The sequence below is a fragment of the Erithacus rubecula genome (genome assembly GCF_903797595.1).
Source record: "Erithacus rubecula genome assembly, chromosome: 3".
Lineage (NCBI taxonomy): Eukaryota > Metazoa > Chordata > Aves > Passeriformes > Muscicapidae > Erithacus > Erithacus rubecula.
Window position 1 is genome coordinate 110,453,656 of NC_136689.1, and position 23,993 is coordinate 110,477,648.

The window sequence follows — 23,993 nt, forward strand, 5'->3', positions numbered from 1 at the left end:
CATACTCATTCACTGTCCATTAAGCAGGCTAGAAGGTAAGAAGAGATCCAAAAGTTTGTAATTTTCATCTGGAAAAGCTTGTCCCAGTGATGTCAAGGCAGGCTTTGTAATGGTCTTTAGAGACATGAATTTGATGCATCTTATAGATAAACTCTGAGTAATCTAAGTAGAACTGAACAGTCCATCACCCAGTGTTTCATGCAGGAAATCTCTCAAACCTACTGCACCACTAGGAGACAGAAGGATAGAATCTGGTTCTACAGGGCAGGATCCTGTGGTCTGTTCCTCACTGCACCTTCCCTTGTCTCCAACCAGCCTCCGATTCTGAACACCCTCCAACTCTCTGCAGTCATCAGGTCTCTCAATGGCGTTTGCCCAGGTTATATCTTGAGCTACTGCCTGAAGCAAGAACCCACAGTAAAGAAATCTGTGAGCAAAACGTGGTTATCTGTACCACTGCACCCCAGCACAGAGGGCTGCTTCCCAAAGGTTTCCTCCTTCCCTGCCCCACCTCTGCCTCCAGAGCCTCATTCCGACCCTCCTGCCTCCTCCCAAGCCCCTTTTCTCACCGCTGTTTTCATTCTGACTCCCTCTGCCCACCCTGTCCCTGTTCTCTCATCGTTTTAAGCTTTTCTCTTAATTCTGTACTGTGAGAGTGGTGAAGCACTGGGGTTTCCCAGTGAAGTTATGGATGCCCCATCCCTGGGAGTGTTCCAGGCCAGGCTGGATGGGATTTTGAACAACCTGGTTTAGTGGAAAGTGCCCATGGCAGAAGAGCCGGAAAAAAGTGATTTTAAGGCAATCCAACCCAAACCATTCTGTGATTCTATGATTCTGCTCCAAAAATGCTTTGCTCACTTCTCTATCCCACTCCTGGTTTTCCCAGATTTTGGCTGCTGCATTTTTTATTGCAGACTCTTGTTGCGATGCCCTTTCCCCGCTCCCTTTTTACTCCTCTAAACCCCTCCTACACGCTCCCGCTGCCCGTGAGGCGTCCCTGAAACCGCGGGGAGCCGCAGCCTCGGGCCGCCCCTCCCGGCTCCGAGCCGCCCCTCCCGGCTCCGAGCCGCCCCTCCCGGCTCCGGGCCTCCCCTCCCGGCTCCGAGCCGCCCCTCCCGGCTCCGGGCCGCCCCTCCCGGCTCCGGGCCTCCCCTCCCGGCTCCGGGCCGCCCCTCCCGGCTCCGAGCCGCCCCTCCCGGCTCCGGGCCGCCCCTCCCGGCTCCGGGCCTCCCCTCCCGGCTCCGGGCCGCCCCTCCCGGCTCCGAGCCGCCCCTCCCGGCTCCGGGCCTCCCCTCCCGGCTCCGGGCCGCCCTCCCGGCACGGCGGGGCGGGCACGGGCCGCAGTTCCGGCGGAAGGCGGCGGGCCCGGGCCCGGCGTGGGGCGCTGCCCGCAGCCATGGTGCAGGAGCCGGGCCCCAGGCTGGTGGCCGAGCTGCTGCTGCGGGCGGGGGCGGCCGGCGGCATCCTGTGCCTCTGCTCCCGCGCCTTCGTGGAGTGAGTAGCGCCGGGCGCGCCCCGCGCTCCCCGCGGAGGTGGCGCTGGGGACGGGCGGGCAGGGCCGCGCTGCTGCGGCGAGGGGTGCGAGCGGAGCGGGGTTTGGCGGGCTGGGCACAAAAGCACCCCGATGTGTTTATCATGTTTATCACCGGGGAGGGAGCTGAATAGGGTGAGAGGAGCCCCCAGACGCTGATGCCGCTGCCCGAGCTCAGCGCTCCCTGCCGCCCTTGGCGCTCCCCTTCCAGCCCGTTCCCAGAGAGGAGGACCGGAACATTTAATTCCCGTGTGTACTGCGTAGCCGCAGTTTTCTGAAGCCGCTCCAGCGGCCTTTCCCGTCAGGCTTTAATTTAAGAGTTACCTTTTCCAGATGTTGTTTCTTTTTTTATTTGTTTCGCCTGTCGGGAGTCACAGGGCAGCCCGTGTGGGAAGGGACCTGGAAAGGTCACTTGGTCCAGCCTTTCATGGGAGCGGAGCCTGGAAGAGGTTAAGTACCCATCCAGTATCATCTTGAAACGCCCAGTGGTGGGGATTTTATTGCATCCCTAGGGAGGCTTTTTCCACTGAATGATTGCTTTTACTATAAAACAAATTGTTTCAGTGGTGACTTTCTGCATCTGTTTTTATTTTTACAGGGATCGAAAATTATATAAACTGGGATTAAAAGGATTTTATGTCAAAGATGACAATGACAGTACAGGTGAGGTGATGATACAATGTACTGTGCAATGTGGGGTGCAGTCTTAAAGTGAGTTATGTGTGGTTATTTAAGTTGTTCCTATTTCTGTGTTGTTTTTAAGTACTTTCGCTATGGGGACAGAAATGAATAATGACTTAGAATTTACATAGCTTCCAGGTTAGTATAATCTTGATGTAGAAGTTTGTGTCAGACAAAGTGCAGTGCTTATTCCTGTCCAGATAAATTTTTCCACCTCACATAATACTCACCTGGTGCATGGGACAGATTATATCACATGTTTCTGACCTGGTCTTAAATCATAATATTGACTTAATTCAAAATTGATTGCATATTGGAGGGTCTGTGGATCCTAGATGTTTGTCTCCTGCTGTCCCAGCCTAGGACATTAGCTGTTGCTAGTTAATCTGCTGAGCATGAAGTAGAGAAGAAGCAATAGCACTGATGGGGAAAAATATGATTCACATATATACAATGAATCATATAAGGAGGACCAGAAAAGTAAGTCTCTCACTTGACATGCTTGTAATCTAGGAATTATCATGGTGTATACTCTGACAGATTCAACAGCACTCCCTTACTCCATGTCCTGAATTCCTCATGTTTGCCTACCTGAATATAATTCTTTTGATATCACTTTTTATCATTGCTGTGTTGGTAGATCCAGCAGCGTAATAGCTTGATTTGAAAGGAAGTCTGGGCAGAAATACAAGCTGATAATTAATAGCACAGATTAGATTGAGGCGGTGTGAGAGAAGTGAAAGAAGGAGATTGTGAACTATGTTTTTATACATGTATGAGTGATTTGTGGTGAGAATAATCAGTTAAAATTGGAAGGTCTCATGTTATGTGATAATTTGGCAGTAAGTATATCCTGAACAGCCAAAGCAAAAACCTTGAATGCTTTGGTATTATCAACTTAGTCAAAAGCTTTTGATTTCAGAATTCCATCGATCTACAGCTTTTACTTTCTCAATAATATTTGTAATTTTGTATACATATGTTTTTGCTTAACAATTTGATAGACGTGCACGCTTGCTGGGGAGGGCAGAGTCAGGCAAAGAGAAAGTTATGAGGCTGTGTGAGTAGTGCTCAGCAGTAGCCAAAACATCAGTGTGCTATCCACACTGTTTCAGACACAAATCCCAAACACAAAGCCATAGAGACTGCTATGGAGAACATTAACTCCTTTCCAGACAGACCCAGTGCTTTGGCTGTTGAAGTTACATTTGGAATCCTGCTGATAATTAGCAGAAATTGAGCTGCTTATGAGGAGGATTTTTAAAGGCGAAGGAAAGCATAAGAGGCAGTTCTGCTATTTTCTGTATGCCATGCTGTGGCTTTGAGGTGTCAGAACCAGATTATATTCATATATTCATGTTAACAGAGGAAGAACAAGTGTCTGAGGAGGAGAACCATTGTCCCAATGTGAAGTTAAAGGTGGATACTAATCATGCCCTGGACCTGGAAGAAGTTGAACTGGACTCGGAAGCTGAGCTTATGAAGAGTATGGGATTGCCTCTTCAGTTTGGTGGGCAGTCAGCCCACAGGGACTTTGTGGTAAATCTTTATTTGCTTTGCTTGTTCTGTTTGTGTGTGTTTGCAGATGTAGGGATGTGCCTCCTGTCAGTTATTTCTGAGAGAGCAGTTCATGGAAATGTATCTGAGCTGCCTTTAAGCTGCCTGCATTGCATCCTGGTAACAGCACACAGGACCTTGGTCTGTCCAGGTTGTAAAAACCCCTGCCAGTTGGACTAAACAGGGTCAAGGCTTTATGCTTCAATATCTATACTGCTCTTGTGACTAAAGAAACCCGATTTAAAACAGCTGTGGTAAAATCAGCTGATGCTGCACATCAGGACAGCTAGTACACTCCAGTCTTAGCATGTATTTTCACACTGTCTGCTTTAACCATTTAGCTTTTGATAGTAATGTAAACAGCTGCTTTTTCAAATTCCCCTTGCAGCTGATAAAGCCAGGGTGTTCCAAAAGGCAGGAATGAGGCTTTGGTGCTCTGCTTCCCATAGGGAGCATTTGGGCTTTAGAAGGGGCTTGAAGTTTTCACAGATGAGAAAAAGACAGTGCAATATTGACAGTGTCCACTTTATGGAATACAGACTTTCCTGACAGTGAGACAGAGCACTGCATTGTTTTGACCTGATCAATTTGTAAGTAAATAGGAGACACTTGTATGTGATTTTAATTGATAACTTGTAAGTAGACCATACATGTGTCCAACTTCAAGCCCAAAGTATATGTAGAATTTTTGTTGCTATATAGTAATAGGCAAATAAGCTGAATGGGAAAATAATACATTTTCTTACTAGATGACTGACTACTAGATGACTGTGTGTTCTAACATGAGGGATGTGGATGAAAGATCAATGCAAATTCTTCAGTTTTAACTTCTTTATAGTCCACCTTATGCTTTTGTCAGTGTAACAAAACTAAGGATTTCAGCTGGTGGGGTGTACATTCACAGTCCTTTGTCCATGTGAGTTTTGTCATCACAGGAAGCCCCTCTGAAGCAAGTGGGGTTGTAATTGATGAAACCAACAAGTTACCTTAGTGTTCCTTTCAGAGACAGGTTTCTGTCTTCTCTTCCACTAGATAACTTTAACAAGTGAAATTATTGTATTGCACAAATGAAAGGGATGTTTATTTGAGCAGGAGGTTGTTGTTTCCTTGTATTTCCATTAGCCAACATTAGCCAACATTAGACATACAGGGATTCAGCTACAGGATTTATAGAGTTTTTGAGTACAAAATGATGCTTTTTTTGTGTAAAGCATACAAAGATAGCAAGGATTTTAAATTCTATGAGGTTGACCATTATGTTTGCTATCCTAATAAGATACTGAACAGTGTTTACTGGTCAGGCAGATACCAGGTAATGTAAGGGTCAGTCACCACAGCCCCATAAAACAGATTTTTGATGCTGTTTTGCTGTTGAGCTCAACCTTGTCACCCTTCAATTCCTAACCAGCTTCCCTTTAGGATTTATAGTGTTTCTTGTTGATGACTTTCCTTGCAAATCTTTGTGCTTCCCACTCAGCAGCCCCACTTCTATCATTGGTTTTTTGTGTGTGTGTTTCTGCAGACTTAGAGCTCTTCCTCACAGCTTCCTCAGAAGTGCCAGTTAAAGTTATGTAGCAGGGCCCTATCAGACCCAGAAACTCTACAGCCTTTTTGGGGAGAAAACCAACAGCAGGGTTGCCCTGAGAGGGAGGGTTCCAATGGAAACAGAGATGTGATTGGAGAGAGGACAAGATAATATATATGTTTTGGAATTCTAACTTTTCCATTTTCTTTAAGGCTACAGAAAATTATAGAAAGAGAAATAATGTGAAGATTATGAAAAAGAAAAAGAAGAAGAAGAAAGAGTTACAGCAAAAACACGAGGATAGAATGGGACAGGAATGCCAGGACAAAGCTTGTGGTGGTTGTATCCAGTCTGTTTCTGATGAGCTGGCCCTAGCTACAGAGCAGTGTGAGATGAGCAGCAAACCTCAGGCTATAATTGAACGGAACTGTGAAAGTTCAGAAAGCCTTGCAAGTGAGGCTTTACACAGTGAACTTAAGGAAAAATGGGAGAAGTACTGGGGTGAGTATGGAGAGGGCCTTCTTTGGCAAAGTTGGCTGGAAAAGCACCGAGAGGTCTCATCGTCTGAGGGCATCACAGCCTCTGAGCCTTGGAATAGTCCAGATACTAAGGAAGAATGGGAGCAGCATTATAGTGAACTGTACTGGTATTATTTGGAACAGTTTCAATATTGGACAAGTCAAGGATGGACTACTGAGAGCTCACATAGTGACAAAGTGGAAGTTAATGGGGTTGCACAGCAGACTGGGCTTTCAGGAGAAATGGGCTTGGTTAGCCCAGAACCTGAGCAGAGTGAAGTGCTGAGCTTGGAGCTGTCTCCCTCCAATACCAGAAGTGAGGAAGCACTCCCTTCAAGTGCTGAGCCCCACAGTGAAATAATCTCTGGGATTTGTAATTTAAATCTGAATTTGGAGGAAGTGGAACAGAGCAGTGCTGCTCTAACAGTAGCCCACAAAGATCCTGAAGACCACAGTTCATCTGACATTGGAAGCCAGGAGGAGCCCTGTGATGGAGGAAGCAGGAAAAGGAGAACATCTTGTAAAAATAAAAGTGCTGACCAGTCAGGTAATACAAAATCAGATAATCATCAGAATTCTCTAAGTGGTTATGTGTAAGAAACAAGGGCATGTCTGTATTATGCCATTTTTAAAAAGTCTGGTATTTTGTGAAATGATTATATGCTTGATTCCTTTTTCTTCCCTCTGCTTCCTGGGATGATTTCTCATCTCTAACCTGTATATTGAATGTGTTCTTCAGCCAGAAATGGTTTTAACAGAATATGTTTTTCATAAATCTTCAAATGTAGTACAGAAATTGGTGAGAGATCACTGTTAGTGCATATTTAATTACTTAGTTTAGTCTTGATATTGCAGCTTAGACTTAAGTCTGCTGTTAGTGACTTTCTAAAAGAGGAAGAAGCAGGTGTGGTGCCAGCTTGATTCCTACAGTAGACCTGGAATGGGAGAGGTAAAAAGATCTCCTTTCAAAAAAGAAATGAGAGGAGTGTTTAAATCTCTTCTTACTAAATCTCTGTGAAATCTTTGCATAGCTAATGGATGGAGACAAAATTCTACACACAAGGAGTAAACTGTTTCAAATTTTGTATCTTGCAGGCATTTTATTTTTCTTAAATAATTTGAAGTTGGTCCTTCATAAGATTGTTAACACTACAGTGTAATACTGGCAGCTTTATTAGTATGTTGTCCCTCGAAGAAAGACAAGTAAAGATGTGTGTTTGGAACACTAGCTGTAGCTGCAGGGTTCCTTTGGGGACAGGAAGACAAGGAATTGATTTATGCAGAAGGAAAATATGATGTATCTTTTTTTAGGTATGCAGGAGTCGTGTAGCTTGAATTCAAATGGAAACAAGCAGTTGCAGCTTCATGACCAAGATGAAGATGAGGATGAAGAGCCTCCTGAATATAGGCATGTCAAAGTCAAGAGAAGGCAAGTCATGAAATAAATATGAGCTTTTTTCTCCTGTAGTCCAGGTGCAGGAGCCTTCTGATTTATACTAACTATACCTTTGATTGAGGATATGAGTTAAAATGTCAGTACAAAGCCACATAGTCTTCCATCACTGCTTATTGCTTTGCCTCACAACAAGCAGTGGATATTTCTTCTCTTCCAGTGCTTTATGAAAACAATGAATGGCCTTGATGACTGTACAAGGTGATGGTACTATTCTTGTGCCACTTGTGAAGTATATGAGATTGTTAAATTGCATAGGGCAGCTTGCTTATTTAGGTCTAATTAGTGTAGACAATACCAGAACAACAGTAAATAATCAGTATTGTTTAACTGCATTGAATGCTGCCAGTAAAATGCTCAGAGCTATGGCAGTCATAAAATAGACAGTATCTGCCTTGTCACAGTTTTTTTTTCTTTCTTCTCTAAAAATACATAGTCTCAAAGATTGTGAGATGGCTCTTCCTCTCTAATAAATTTGCAGATTCAAATATGAAGGAGTGGGCAGAATTGCTACCTACTAATAATGTAGCTTTGGTTTTGTTCTAGTATTTTGATTGTGTTGCAACATTAATAATAGATAATAATGTAGATAATATGATAGATGATTAAGGTAATTTGGACATGGAGTGAACAGACACTGTCTTCATCATGTGGGGCTTGACATTAAGTATTGTAAGAGGTCATTCAGAATAGTTGGAATATTATAGCCCCATTAGAAGGGCATTTGTCCATAGAATTGGGTAAAAAACCTGAACCAACCCAAAAATTAATGCAGAAGAATAGAGTGGTGTTATTTGCTTGATTTGGTTTCAGCAATGTGGAGGAGCTTACTTGAAGCCCACATTTAAATGTTTTCAGTATGCAAGATTTTTAGTGGTATAGTTGTAAAATTATTGGTTTCTTCACAGTAAGTAACTTTGTCATCTATGTTTTTTCCTAGCCATGAGCTGGATGTGGATGAGAACCCAGTGGAAGATGCAGAGGAAACCTGCTCTGTGTTGGGTTTCAAATGTGGCACAGGACAAAAGTAATTACTTATGAGAAACTGTGGGGCTTTTTATAGCAAGTCAGCTTTCTTGTTATTATGGAAATAGACCATTCATCTCAATTTCCTTTTTGTTAAACTTTTGAAGCTGATTCCCAGAGTTAGTCTCTGGGATTCATTTATACAACTGAAAGTACTTATGTGTTATACCTTGGTGTACTTTCATTTGTGTAAATGTTAAGTGGCTGGTCAGCTACTTAAATTAGAGCTTAAAGGCTCTGACAATGAATGGTCCTCTCACTTTGGAGTCTTGTGACTGAGATCATGATTTTTAACTGTTTCATATTGGAATGAGGTTCCTTTATACTAGTGAAATGTTGCCATACAAATAAGGTGTTGCCAGGCGTTGACCAATGAAATTTTTTTTTAGTTGGTTGGTGTTTTTTTTAATTGCATTTGCCAGAAGGTAAAGGTAGCTGTTTTGGAGGTTGTTGACAGCCACCAAAAAGATCTTTTATTCTGCTAATCAAGATTTTTATTTTCATTTCCTATTCTTTGGGCTGGCCTGGGTAATTGTTTTCATCTAAACTTATACAGATATTAGAAAAAAAAATCAGAAACTAATTAGGTTAAACATTTTCAAATTAAAAAAAAATGAAATTTTTGTGAAGGTATGCTGTTTTGCAGCTACACCCAGTGATAGATTTTAAATGGACCAATAAAAAATACTTTTGTCTAAATATTTTTTTTGTAGATCTCAACATTCATTTTAAAGATTCTAAGGTGAAAATTGACCAACTAAATCCTTATCTATCTGTCTGTCTATTTTCAGGTATGGTGGAATTCCAGATTTCACCCACCGAAGTGTGCAGTACTTGGAGAAAAAAGCAAAACTCAAGTCCAAATTCTTGGATATGCGTAAACCAAGAAAGAGCAAAAACACACACATCTTCTTTACAGAAGAATCTGAAATGACATGCAAAAAAAGCAAAACTTTGAAGAAGGTATATTTCTATATTTTGTTGTTAACACTGTTGTAATTCATAGATTTATCTGCTGCCTTAGCTGTTGTATTATGAAAATGAAAAAAAAAGTAATTGCCTAGAGTAGACGGCATTTTTAAATATCAGTCCACTGCTTTTTTGCTTCACTCTTTTTTTCTTTCTTGTTTTCTCCTCCTCCTCCCTGCCTCCTATCCATGTGAAGAGTATTTAGATTAGGATGGCTATGGAAAGGTATTAGTGGACCCTGTCAAGAGGAATGTGAGCTTAAATGACTAAATTACGTGAAATTCATTCCTAACATCTGAGTGCACATAGCTTTAGAGGTGTGTGCCTGTTTCTGTTGTTACTAAAAGTATCTTTGGTTGTAAATTGCACATGAGCCAGTTGTTAATGCTGGCATTTCAACAGTAACAAAATCTTCTTGTAGATTTGTGTATTTCATGTAACTCCATGTTTTTAGTAATTTTGAAAAAAATTTGCTTATAGCTCTACATGCATTTATTTTTATCTATAACCTCATGCTTTTTTTTTTTTTTTAACTCAGAAATTGCTAAGAAGTAGAAACACTTGTTCACTGGAGATTTTACTTAAGTAAAGTCTTAAGTAAAGTACTTAAGTCTTTCTGAAAATCTGAGGGGACAGATTTTAATGTTATTTCACCTTCTTCTGGGATGCTTGGCACTCCCCAAAACCCAAGTGCAGGGCACTGTTTTCTAGTGGTGGCCATACGTGTTTTATTGAACTCCAATCACATTGCTATAATTTCGATTCATTTTTGATTTTGTACCTGGGGCCAATATAGTTTGAGGGCAACTTTAATTATGTGAAGGAAAAAAAAGTTATGAATTTCGTCAGACTTCCAGGTAAGGAACTGCTCCAGGTCTAGAGCCACTCAGAGCAACAGTAATGTAAAAAGGAGCATCTGCATGTGCCTTTGAGGAGTTTGGAGTGGTGTCTGTACATTGGTTAGGAGCTTATGTCCAGCTCTCTGCTGTGCAGCAGAACCCTTTACCATCTGCACCATTTGGTACATCTTGAAGGTGAGGCAACTAATGTATGAAGGTAATTTTACCTGTTTATGCTAAAAAACTCCTCTGAGAGGCAGAGTACATCTCTGAATGCAGATTAGAGAAGATAGTTGTGAAGTAGTAGAATTGGTCACCTGGGCTGTGGCAAGTGTAACTATTTAGATATTACATCAAAATTATTTACTGTGTTTATCTGTTGATCTTTTTGTTGGTTGGTTGATTTTTTCTTTCTCTGTTGGGGGTAGCTGGCATCTTGTTCCCAAAGACAAATTGTTTCTAGATATTTTTAAAAGGGGGCATAGTTTCTTAAATGTTTTGAGTCTGGATATTTTAGTGTTTCCAAAATACACACAGTAGAGAGTGCCTGCAGTGGCAAGTGCTTTTGAAATGTAAGGCTTCTAAGCTGTGCTCTGGATAACAGATCTGATCATCTGTGATATTTGACAACTGCAGGTGGAAATGTTCCTGAAGCAGGTCAGTAAAGCTGAGGAGGAGGACACGTCCCAGGCAGCCACCCCTCAGGGTAAAGCAGAGGCAATGCCTGTGAGCAGCAGCGACTCAGAGGGTCAGGAAGGTGTCACTGCCACACAGAGTGAGACACTGGATGCTGAAATGCAGGAGCCACCATCCTCCAGTGCAGCCTGCACAGAGCCTGGGGGCAGTAAGCCTGAGGAGGAGGCACAGGATGCTGCAGCGAGTGACTCTGAGAAACAGGGGCCTGAGAGGCCTGAGCATGGTGGTGGGAGGCAGCTTGTCCCTCTGGATATTCCTGATTATCTCCAGCCAGAGACAGAGGACATCAGCCAAGGTAAATCAGTTTCCTTCAAACTGGTGAAATGAATTGGCAGTGGACTTAATACTGCCTTCTCAAGTTACTGTGCCGTGCACCACTATTTATTTTGTTAATTCAATGAGACTCATTAGGTATAAGGGATAAGGAATCCCAGGTCTTGTCTTTAGTGGTGACAGTATTTCTTTATAGTCATTGTTTATCCTTGACATGGTCTATCAGGTTTGCAATTCATGGATTTTTTTTCCTCTGCAAGGATGAGGGTGATTAAACCATCGAGTTTTGTGTTCAAATGCACATTGCTGAGCTCTGGGGAAGGTGTGTTGTTAAAATTATTTTCTAAGATTTTAAAAAATCAGTATTGTCAACCTTTCTATTTAACATGAAGCAAAGGAAAGCAGAATTATTCAGGTTTTTATATATAATTTAATCTTTCCTACAGTAGTTTGGTTATGTTAGATTCCTACTGTAAAACTCTTGTCTAGATTGGTTTTTATTTGTAGTTGATAAAAGGGCATCAAATTGGTCTCTGATCCACTTGTTTGCTCATTACATGGAGTTTATTGTCTCCAGCTGAAGATTAAGGCTCTTAAAAAATGGATGAACAGTGATGATTTTTAGGACTGTGACTAATCTCTTGAAATACGGGATGCTGTTTTTTAATTTGAAGCCTCTAATCTTCATAATCTGGCAAACAGTAATTTAGCAGGGTTTTTAAATCTTAACACTCACCTACAAATTACATTCCTAGCCTACAAGAACAGTGACTGTTAACTTTTGCAGTGTCTTCCAGCTGTAGATGAAAACATTACTGCAAAGAAGAAGGAGACAAAAAGGAGGAGGAAGAATAAAAATGCACTGAGAACTATACCTCCTGAGATTGCTGCTGATCCAGAGCTCATCAAGTACTGGGCACAACGCTACCGGCTCTTCTCTCGGTTTGATGAGGGAATTCAACTAGACAGAGGTGTGTTCAGTGCTAAGTGTGCTCACCTGGTGGTTTACCCAAGGATGTATCCAAATCTGGGGTCCTTCTTGCAGTTTATTACTAATTTTCATAAAGGAGGAACACTACTGAATGTGTGTTTGCACCCATTTTTAAATTCCTTGCCCCCCCCACCCCCCAGCAGGCAGGTGAGTAGAAATCCTGGGCTTCAGAAGTGCTTTTAGTGTGGGACATCTCTGACTGCATTAGTCCTTGTATTTGCTGAAGATCTTGCTGACCCCGAATTATACTTTATCAGGACTTGTTCAGAAACTCAGTGATGTTTTTCTGTTTCTATACTTTATAAAAAAAAATTTGTGAAACATCCAAATATGCTGCTGGATCTCATTTCATTCTGCTTTGTTCTGACTTGCAGCAGTCACTTGCAAAGTGACTGCTTTCCTTGTTTATTTGCAAACCGCTTCAAATTATAAATCTATAGGTAAAAGAGGAATTAGGATTGCCAGATATTTTTTGTTGGTTGAGTTGTAAGCCTTCCATTTCTAATGCTTTGCCTCATAAACTTGCAAATTAGTTGGCAGACCAAACATTGTGGTGAAGAAAATAAAATGTTGGATAAGAGAGAGTATATTTCTGGTTTTATTTGCTACAGAGCATAGTCATGATATAAAAAGCTTTTCATCACTGTGCGCATGGACTTCTCCTTGATAAACTAGGATCCTCAGCACCAAGGTCAAGAAGGCATGTACTGAGATCTGGGCATATCAGTTTGCTTCAGTGAGACTTTGTTTGCTTAGCTAATCTCTGGGCTGAGCAGAGTTTATCATCTTCAAAGCCGGTATTTCCTGGTGGAATGCACTAAGCCAAAATTCTTGGGATTAGTGCTAAACCTTCAGTTTTATGTGGGGCTTGGTTGGTTGTTTTTAAATTATGTGACCTTAAAATAAGGGGTGAAAATACATTTCTTCCCCTTCCTCTGCAGAGGGTTGGTTTTCTGTTACTCCTGAGAAGATAGCTGAGCACATTGCCATCCGTGTCAGTCAGTCGTTCAACTGTGACATCATAGTGGATGCGTTCTGCGGGGTTGGAGGAAACGCTATCCAGTTTGCATTGACCTCAAAAAGAGGTAAGTAGGTGTTGTATACAGTGCATTTGTTTTGTTTCTTCAATCTTTATCCTGACACTATTTGGATATGTGCTCTTGTTTGTTGATTTATTTCCTTTTTCGGTGCTTCTGTAGCAGCAGAAGCTGTTTTACTTCATCAGGCTCACAATATGACCTCTCTGTTATAAAAAAATACTAATAAATCTGCTTTTCTATTTTAAGTCAGAGTTGGATTTGAGTTGTACTAGTCAACGCTATTTTTGTGTGGCATAACATCTGGTCTGCCAGATACTCTCGAGATCACTGGTAAAAGTAGACTTCTGTCAAAGCTGCTGCTTTTCCCAATTGTTACTTGTAGTCTTTGTACTCAAAAACAGGTTCCATGTACTTAAAGCACTGAATGGAATCACCTGCAGATTCTGCAGAAGTAGTACAGAAAAGTAATGATAGCTTCATGTTAGTCTAATGCCAGCTAATGAAATTGTAGTGAAATGTTGAGAGTACTTCCTGTAAAAGCATTTCCAGCTGCTTGTATCAGTTTATCTAACTCTTCTGACTAATGTTTGAGCTAGACTAATGGTAGTTTCCATTGCATTAAATTTGATTGGCTATGATCCAATCTATACATCTCACTTCTGTACTTCCTGGGTAAATTTCAATTTCTCTTATTATGTACTATTCTTGTATCATCCACCTCTCTTGGGCTGTGTTGGTTGGAGGTTTTTAAAAAGCTAAATTTTCAGAACTATGTGGCCAGCTGCAGATAAGTGTTTCATTTTTAACAAAGGAGAAGAGTACGTTTCTAATGGATGTTATTGAAGTTGTCAGGCTCCTGCCAAACCTGAGGCAAGAAGGACTTCCTCTCTTAGGCTGACAGACCATGTCTGGTCCTTGAGCCGAGGTGCTGGGTTGTCACAGCAGCAGATGTCTGACTGCGGTGACCTGCTGTGGTCAGGTGGTGTAGGAGAATAGTTTGTAAGGATAGTGCAGGAGGGAATATTTCCCCATGAGTAACAGCTGTACTGATTACCGAGAAGTGAAAACAGCCTTGCCTGCCCAATGGGGATGGGGATTACAAAGAGTGGGCTAGTTAGTTGAGAGTAAGTTGGAGCTGGAGATCCAGAGTCTGCTGCAGTTTGGGATGGAGGTGCTGGCTGTGCTGTGAGGAGGAAGGAACAGGTAAGGTAAGAAGGTGCTGTGTGAGGGACAGGCATTGTTAAGTGGCTGGGTAAGGGACAGCCTGGGGTTAGCCGAAGAAAGAAAAGAAACTTGCAGAGAGGAGGAGTCAGTGCTCTGTGGAGTTGTTTGAGAGTAGTTGATTGAGAGAAGGCCCGAAAAGCTTTCAGCACAGGGCTGGTGACGGTGCCAGTCCAGCCCATCCCCGCAGCTGCAGCAGGGTGGCTCTCCCTGCCCCATTAATGCCTGTGCTGGCCGTGTCCCGTGCGCAGTGATCGCCATCGACATCGACGCCGAGAAGCTGCGGCTGGCGCGGCACAACGCGCGGGTGTACGGCGTGGCCGAGCGCATCGACTTCCTGCGCGGCGACTTCATGGCGCTGGCGGCCGGCCTGCGCGCCGACGTGGTGTTCCTCAGCCCGCCCTGGGGCGGCCCCGACTACGCCACCGCCGACGTCTTCGACATCCAGACCATGATCTGCCCCGATGGATATCCTTGCCATCCTTCCCGGCTCTCTCCCCTCTCCTCCCTCTCCTCCCGTGGCGTTTGCGTGCGCGCTCCGCTGACCGTGGGTGGTACAGCTGGATCGGCAGCTCCGGATGCAAACCATTTGTCAGTCATCTTCCCCACCTAAATTTAGATGTTTTTGCTTTTTATTGCAAAACAACACAGTGATAAGCAAGCAGCAAGTCCATCAGTGAATTGAGTAGCTCTCAACTTCAAACATTAATTCAGCAGTTTTAACTCCTTTAAATTATTGTATTGAAGTACTCCAAAGTGATACTGAGCACTCACTTATCTGGGAAGGTATTAACATAATACATTAACCTCCTATACAAAGTGTAGGATTTCTTTTATCACTGAATAATTTCAATTTGTTCCTTTTTTGCTAAAATGTAGCTATATTTGTACAAGTAAGAAAATATTTGTAGGCATATGATTCCACAAAATGTATCAAAAAACAAGTGTAAACTAAATATACTACCTACAAACTACATTCAAATTTCTCAAATATTCCTCTGCAGTTCAGTTAAATTTTCATTAAAAGTGACTGTTGGGGGTTTTTTTCTACTTTTAGGGCACTAATAGTGAAATAGAGTTTTTGCATTTCAGAAGTGAATCCTACTCAGACACTCAAAAGACTAACTACAATTTAATTGCATAGTAGCTGAAATTGAGACATACTTTCAAAATGAATGAATATAAAAAGAGACTTTTCCTTCCCCATTCTTGTTTTTTTTTCCTTTACTGGCTTCTACATTTGAAATTTTCAGGCTGTCCAAGAAGATCACCAACAATATTGTGTATTTTCTGCCTCGGAATGCTGACATTAACCAGGTGTGTTACTGGATGTGGTCTCAGTAGTAAATAAAATGCTCAGCTGACTTAAAATATAAGTATTGTAAGCACATATGTAAGACTTTTAAGTCTGTTCAGCTGATTGTGGGGTATTTGGGGTTTTGAAATTTGACTCACTTAAGTGATTTTTGTGTTTACAGAACTTCTGGTATATTTAGAAATGGGAGTATAAGAGTATTTCCATGGTTTTGACAGTTTCTTCTTAAAGAAGGGGGTTTCTTGTAGAAATTTCAAAGCCAATTAATTGCCAGGCACATACATCATTATAAAATTATCAAAACCCATTATATTTTACCCAGCTCTGATTAGTGAATCCCAGACTTTCATGGCTGTCAGTTTATGAAGGAGTTGCTGCTGTTGGTGTCCACACAGGTGTGTGGTTCCATATAGGCTGCTTGCCTTGAAGTGATTAGTGATAAACACAGAATTTATGGCTCTGGTGTGGGTTTTTTTGTATTAGAGATTTTTGAAGCAGTTACATGACTAACAATTCCCCTGAGTGTCTGGTTTAATTTCCTCTGTGTATTTTCTGTGTTAATGATGACTTGTAGCTTTTTGCAAAGAAGGGAACAGTTCTCACCTGCAAGATGCCACAGGAGTTCCCAGGACTTGTTCCTGTGTCTGACTTAGAGGAGTCAGGGCATCAAGCCATATGGTGGCTTGTGGAATTGTTGGTGGCAAACAGCTGGCTTGAGAAATAGGCTGAAATTTGCATGACCTGAGTATTAGCAGACTAATGGTGAACAGCACCATTGTTTTGGCAGGTGATGATTCAATTCCTTTTTGCATTTCAGGCTGGTAAAATGTCAAAGTGGCTTATGAATCTTAGAACAGAGACCTTAATTTTAGGTAGAGTTTCCTTAATTGCAATGTTTTACCACTGCATTTTATCAAATATTTCACTCCCATTTTGAGGAGTGACCTTAGAGAGTTTTCTCCTCTACTTATGAGCACTTTTTACTGGAATTCTGAATGGCCAAAGACATCTACATTTCACTTGTGATTCCACAAAAGCATCCAAGAGTACTCCCCACATACCTGCATGTTTTCCTACAGAAGAGCTGAGCTCTTCTGGGTGATGTACCTAGGTGTCCTGACATCTCTACATCTTGATGCAGTTGGCTCTGAATTATGTTGATTGCCTCCATGGGTTTGGCTTAACACATATGGCTGCAAAACCATGGCTCAATTGTTAGAAGCTCATGGCTGAGGTCCTGGGTTCAGTCCAGTGTTCCATGCTATGGGCTACTCTCAGCTCTTTATGCCTTTCTTTAGAAATAGTGTCAGTATAGGAAAAAAAAAGAAAAGAAACCAAAAGGTTGATGATCTGAGAGGGGGGAAAGGGAGTGTTAATAAGCCCACTGTTTTAGGAAGTGTCTTCATCCTGTGTGGACAAAGGTGTGTCAAATGTGACTGTTCCAAACCTGACCTTGGTGAATACTCTGGTCCACAAAAGACTGTTATGGGTTTGATTACCAAAATCTCTGGCTGTATTTAAGAGTGGAGTTTCTGGATTTACTGCCACTGGACTTTCAGACCTGTGATTCTCCAGCAAAATTTAAAAAAAAACCTAACAAACCAGGCAGCTAGAAACACCCTTGAAATAAAAGTACTGATTTAGGGGAAAATATGTAATTTTTGTGGAAGATATATCAGATCACTGTTAGATAACAAACAAAATCGGGATCCTGCTGCTGGAGTGAAAGCAGGGTAGTAGCTGACCTTGACCTAGCTGTGTCAGAGGACCCTGTGTTCATTGCTTTATTGGTGGACAAGATATCCAGCCTTGTTCCACATGATTTTATTGCAAAAACAGCAGTTACTACTTCTGCAGGCATGGCCATTTCTGTGTAGAGTTGGTCTTGTAGAGATAAATGTGATTCTTTGAATTCCCTTAAAAAAAATCCACAGAGTTTAGGTTGAAGAGAAGTGAACTTTTGTACTTCTGCCTCGAGAGGGAGCAGTGAGCCAGTGCAAGATGGTTGATTCGTTTACAAGAAATGTAAAAACATTTCCCTGAATTGCATCAAATCTCCTTGTTTACAAGCATGTTAGGAAATTTGTAATGTATGCAGGTCTGCTTTTAGGTTGAATTAATCTTTAACAGTATTCTTTCTAGCTAGGAATAACCAGGAATAATAATTGTGTGTGCAAGTACATTAAAAAATATGTATGTTTATTATTGCCTGTCATGTAGTTCATAAATGCAATTTATGAAGTGTTTATCATGCTGTGCTCTGCCTCATGCCATTTCTGTGAAAGATATTTCACAGACTCTTTTCTGTACTAGACAATACTTCTGTATGTTAATATTTGCAGCAAAGAAGGAGGAATCTGCAATTTGTTGCTGTAGGATTTTCTTGCTAATGGTGGAATCTGTAGAAGTTGTATTCATTTGCTGTTGGTCTCTCACTGGTAGTCAGAATGTTGTCAGAATGCATGATGGCTCCCCCCAGTAAACCGGTGAGCCTGGTCTGTTGTGAGACAGATAACCACATCAGCATCTTTACCAGCCCAGCCAGGTTTGGGAGACAGAGTAATGAGGAATTGGGAGTTGATTACTTATCCTGCCTGTGTGTGGTTAGCAGCAGATACTGTTTTGTGCCTTAGAGATTGATTAAAACATCACCATTCTTTGAAGACAGGGATACTGTTGTTTGTGGTAGCTATGTCTCATTTTATCAAATTGTGCTGTTGTTGGAGCTTTTGCTGCTCTAAATGTTGGTGTCCCAGACCTGGCTTATATTTCAAATACTGCCAGAATGCAGCAGTGGCTTTTTGTTTCTTGTCTAGTGTAAAGTGGTTCTATGAGCCTAGAATTAAGCAAAGTGTTCTGGACCTTGATAGTCCTACAAAGCATACACATTATGCTGGTACTTGTCTTTTTTTTCTTGTCTTTGTTCCCACCTTGTCTCCATCAGTCATTTTGAGAAAATCAGGAGTTAGACACCAAGGCTTTGTTCTATCTGCAATACTACTGCCTGGACAGAAAAATGTTTGCTGTATTTCTGTTTGTGAAGTTGTAGTTGTTAAAAATGACTGCTCAATGAAGGGAGTAAAGATGGGTAAAACCCATTTATTTATTTGATTTCTCTCTTCTAGCTGTGATTTTAAAATGGAGACCTAGCCAAATAGGACTTTCCAAGCAGAGTAATCTTTATTTAGGAGTAAATAGAGCAATGAGCAAAGCAGGGAGTGAGAGACCAGGAAATGAGCAGAGGTTGATTTGATAATATTTTTAACATGCTTGGCAATTAGGGGAGTTGGCAGATAAAAGACTGTGGGTTGATGTGTTTTGCAGGCTGAATGTAATGCATTCATTGAATGAAAGTGAATGTAATTGCATGCACTTCAGGTGTGACTATTGTGTTAATAACAACAGCTTTTAAGCAGCCTGCTTTAAATTCATGTGTATCCTCTGTCCTTGATAAAAGAGAAAGCCAGAAGTTACCCATAGGACACACCAAGCCAGAGTGATACTTCTGAACTTCAGTCTTCCTAAAGCTCATAGTGCTGACATACTGAATTGTAGTTTGCCTATGCAAAGTAAGAAAAAGTAAATAAATGTTTGGTCTGTTAAAGGGTGGCAGCACCACTGTGACGGTGTCATAATTCAGATGCATACCTGTACATTTTCAAAAATGCTTCCTGAGTGCATTTTATTTTATTATGTTTATTATGTATAAAGAATACCATTGCCTTCTTTTTCAAGTGTATGCAGTTTTGTTCCCCTTAGCTTTTAGGTTGGGTGCAGGGGGAGGGAATTATTCATTTTAGTAACATTCTATGAAATTAATTCATTCACAGTGTCCTTATATAAATGCATATCAAGTCAGAAAGCTTGTATTTCTGATACCTCAGAAAAGTTTCTAGGAGGAGAGAAAAAATATGATAAAATTTTTGTCCACAGTTGTGTTAGTTGGTGGCTGGAACAGATAGGAAGTTAATTTACTAAAAGAGTTTCATTATGATTAGAAAAATATTTTTAAAACCCCAAGACCAGTAGGAGAACCTTCAAACTGAAAAATACTCTGGAGAACGCAAGGGAAGTTTGCACCTCAAGCAACCTGTGCTCCTGAAATAGTCTATGTTTATTTCACCATCTATATTTTCATATTTTCTGATGTTTCCTTTTCAAACCTGTTGGCTACTTTTTTGATGTGTTGTGGCTGTGGCTGTGGGCTCTTTTTAGCAGTGGTCACTGAACTGAAAGGATGAAGGTGAGAGGGATGCAGGGAGATGTTAACTGAAGCTGCAACCTTTGCCTCTGCCTAGGGACAGCAGCTCAGCAAAGGAGGCAATATCTGTCCAGTCAAGCAATGTGGGTTTGATCTAAAGAATAAAGCAGGGTGAGCAGAGTTGCCAGCAGGGAATCATTGTATGTACACAGAAAGGTGCAAGATAAAGAAATGTTGGACTAGTCAAGTTTTTAAAAGCAATTAAGAAAAGCCTTTCTGTATTCACAGTTATAGTGCACTGCAAAAACAGGAGATGTTTGTCAGTATCTCTAAAAATAGCTGAGCACCTTTGTTTTTCTCACAGCATCGTTCCTCAATCTGCTGTTATTTTTAGAGGGTGTCCCTCTGCCAGGCCAGCACCCTTGTGAAGCTTGGTGTGTGGCAGCCTTCCCTCACTGCACTTGTCAGGCTTGACTGAGCCCTGCTGAGGAAAACTTGGCAACTCCTACGTAATTAAATTTGCAACCTCCAGCAATTTACAACTAAGCATTGTCACAGAGGATTTGCATTTCTCTCTGAATATTGGGTGGTTTAAAGAGCGTACAGGACCAGATCTGTCACAGCAGAGCTTATTCCCATGTGTTTATTTAAATTTTTTTCACTTTTGGGTTTATCAAGTACCTTTAGTGTTGTTTCAAATTAATCAGAATTATCCTGGATTTCACACTTAGAGACCAGACACAGCATATGTTAATTTTCAGCTGTCCCTTGGTGGATACCACCTGTCAGTGTAGGGGCATCTTGTTTTATTTGGTCTTCTAAGAGAAATGTTTAGTAAACACTAATGTTTAATATCAATGCATTAGTCATACTTAGATACTCTAGTGATACAAACTGTGCCCAGAAAGCAGGAATGTATAACCCCAAGACACTAATTTCAGTATTCTTACATTAAGTTGACTAATCCAATTAATATTTTAGAGCACTTAAGTGACATCAGCTATAAAATGCAAAGCCTCTTATTGCTTTTTGGAAGGGACATTCCAGCTTCTGTTTGTAAAAAATTAAAAGTTAACATCTTCCTGGAAAAGCTATGGATCATCCCACAGTGCTTTTTGGATTTCAAGTAAGAACAGATAAGTTGTAAAATTAACATTCCTGATCACTTGCCAATTTCAGATTCTTGTGCTATTTATAAGTCAGCCAGCCTCTGTTTTTTTACTTAAGTGGCAGGTTCCTCTCTGACAACACAGAGCGTTTTTTCCTAGCACCAGAAGTTGAAGGATGAAGAAACTGCTCACACTTTTTTTTGTCTGCAAAAACAAAAAATTAAAAGAGAGAAAATCAAAACAAAAAAATAAATGCTTGACTTAGCTAAGTGTGGCAGTTTTATGGACAAGTCAATAAAGGTTCAAAGTGTAATTTAAATTAATCACTTACTTTCTCTTGGTAGTAGGCTGATTTTTTACTTGCAGTGAAATAGAGGAAGTTCAGCATGTTTATATTTAAACCTGCACGACACAGTCAAGTCTCAAGGGGCTTTAGAAGGGTTAATAACACAGCCTGAACTTAAAGTTTCATCTACTAACATCTCAGCTTAAAGATCAGTTAAAAATCTACTACAGGCCTGTAGACCCTGATAACTTCATGTCTGCCTGGGAAGTTTCCCTGCATGGGGAACTATAGAAATAATTTTCCTATAGCAGCCTGGGAGAATGGCAATAGAGCAGAACTGGCTGTGGAGCATGGACCACCCCACAGGACAGATCTTCAGGGTCCACAGTGGAAGAGAAAAAAGCAGACAATGTTCCATTTTGGATTTTGTCCTTCTGACTGTGTGTTCTGTCCTGATGAGGAATTGATGGCCTGTATGCTGTTACCCCTCAGAAGCATCCTACAAGGCACCTTGAGTAAAAACAGGAGAGGGAGAGTATTGCATGCTCCAGTCCAAAATGCAGAGTCCCCTGTGAAGTGGTGTCTGTCTGTAACCATTAAGCATTAAGGTGTGCAGTCCAGCAGAGCATGAATGGTGAAATTCTCACTCCAGTGCTCATATACACAAAGCTGGGCCCAGTGCTGCCTGACAGGCTCCCCAGCCTAACCCTCAGCACTGCCTGTGACTTCAGTGCATACAACAGCTTTTTCTTTGGTTGCAATACCAGCAACAATTAACTGTGACCTTTTTTTGTGAGTTCCTCTGCATGTTTGGGGCTTGGTTTTGTTTGGGTTGTTCCCCTCCCACTCTTCAGTGCAACCTTTATGCTTCCTAATTCTAATTACTAAAATTGGTTTTACTTTTCACCCAAAATTTGGGATGTGACATCTTTAAAGCCCAGCTTGCACCTTGCTTTTTGCCACACCTGGGTGTCTCAAATGCCAAGTACCCTTCAAACCAGAGTTTAGCATCTCTTGCCTCAGCACAGCATGTCAAGTTCTGAGTATTTATCTTTGGTTCTGAAATCCTCTTGTTTTCATGATTTGGGTGAGGAAAGTTTTACAGTCACAAGCCACAAACTGCTTCTCTGAGTAAAAGGAGACATAAAAAGAGGATCAGAGTTATTGGCTGCCAAGGAACGTTTTCCACCACTATTAACAGAGCAGAGTTACTTTTTTTGTGATTGTTTGTGCTTTAGAAGGTTTGGGATTTTGCCTATTTTCCTGTTCATTGATTGGTTTGCTTTTGTTGTTTTTCAGGTGGCTTCCTTAGCAGGCCCAGGAGGGAAAGTTGAAATAGAACAAAATTTTCTCAATAACAAACTGAAGACAATAACAGCTTATTTTGGTGATCTAATAAGGCATGACATCTGAACTCCACGTGGATTCTCCCAAACCCAGCCTCCCTGACTGCTGCTTTGCTTAAGCTTTTGTATAGCTGGCTGGTCAAAAATGACTTGAAGCCATTTTCTACTTTAATTTCTGTTTATAAAAATTTGTTCTGTCCATTGTTCCTGTCAATAAATGTTTTATACTAATTTTGACAAAACTGTAAATGTAACAAAGCTGTGAATGTATGAAGATTTTTATAAAACACAATCTTGCAGGGTTTGACCCCAGCCTATGGAAGTGGGGTTCAGGATTTCTTTGTAAATCTCACGTGCTTCTGTGCTTGCTCTGGTTTTGAGCACACAGAGAGTTGAGAAAAATGGCCTGAAAGCCACAGGAGCTGCTGTCTGTGCTTGAGAAGCAAAAGCATCTGACCATCAGGTGGAACTAGAGGGTCAAGTGTACCACGAGAGGTTAATCCCAGTCCACCTCTCTCTTCCATGCTCACTGAGAAACCTTTTCAGGTTTTCTTTGCAGGATGAAGGGTCACAGTTAATTCTAGTGCATGCTCTGGCTTGTTGCAGCTCAGAGAGCTGGGTGTGTTTGTGTCTGAAGCTGGGACTCTACCCTCTGAGTATTGTAATTTTATTTTAGTTTTCTATCTCCCTCTCATTCCTTTTCATTGCAAAGATATTTTGAAGAAACCTTCTGTCTGGAGGTATGTATCAGTAAGCAGAGGAGTTTCTGTCCTCCCTCTTTTCTAAGCCTTCAGGGAGGGCAGAAATAAGCCAGCTTTTCCTGGTGAGGGCTCTCTGCTCCCACTTGTAGTTTGGAGGGAAGAGTGGCCTTTGTGCAGTTCTCCAAGCAGAAGAGGAGACAGGGTGAGAAATGCCATGGGCATGGCTATCTTGCACTCACTGAAATATTTCTACATTAAGTCCCCAAGCTCAATTTTGAGCTTGTTTTTGAGGCAAGTGTACAAATGATAATTTCTAAGATAACATTAATGTTGCTTCTCCTCTGCTTTGAGTGCAGCAGGATACTGAAGGCAGGAGAAACTAAGCACCAAACCATACATTAGTGCTTAGAGTAACTGTAGAATAACCAAGTAAGATGATCTATTTTCCCCATCAAGGAATGAAATCCAGCTCTTCGAAACAGTTCAAGAGACCAAAGTGTTTGTATGGATTGTTATGACTCAGTGCAAGTTTGCAGTGCAATAAAACAGCCCTTGGGAAATAGCTGTTCTCTAGCTTTGTGATCTTTCCAGAACCAGATAAGTGCTGTACTGTTACTGTTGCTTTCATGCTTCATGTAAGGTGTTTCATGAAGATATTTTGGCTAATTTGGATCACTGCACTTTGCCACAGTGCTAAGGCAAGGAAGAAGGCTTG

General features: G+C 41.4%; 1 protein-coding gene across 1 annotated transcript; it reads left to right on the forward strand.

Annotated features, from left to right (window-relative positions):
- Window positions 1-1,308: 1,308 nt before the first annotated feature.
- On the forward strand, window positions 1,309-22,835 carry TGS1 (trimethylguanosine synthase 1). Its single transcript, XM_079299848.1, has 13 exons — window positions 1,309-1,494; window positions 2,130-2,194; window positions 3,579-3,751; window positions 5,507-6,359; window positions 7,124-7,241; window positions 8,206-8,292; window positions 9,083-9,254; window positions 10,736-11,090; window positions 11,866-12,039; window positions 13,001-13,144; window positions 14,572-14,788; window positions 15,559-15,637; window positions 22,531-22,835. The coding sequence occupies exons 1-13, from the start codon at window positions 1,397-1,399 to the stop codon at window positions 22,642-22,644; spliced, it is 2,649 nt and encodes an 882-aa protein (XP_079155974.1). The 5' UTR covers window positions 1,309-1,396; the 3' UTR covers window positions 22,645-22,835.
- Window positions 22,836-23,993: the final 1,158 nt, after the last annotated feature.

Bases quoted from the DNA above. Each gene is read 5' to 3' on its own strand.
- TGS1 (XM_079299848.1), top strand. From the start codon at position 1,397: ATGGTGCAGGAGCCGGGCCCCAGGCTGGTGGCCGAGCTGCTGCTGCGG. The intron at 12,040-13,000 runs GTGTGTTCAGTG...CTTCCTCTGCAG, and splicing joins GGGAATTCAACTAGACAGAG to AGGGTTGGTTTTCTGTTACT. The intron at 14,789-15,558 runs ATATCCTTGCCA...ACTGGCTTCTAC, and splicing joins ACCATGATCTGCCCCGATGG to ATTTGAAATTTTCAGGCTGT.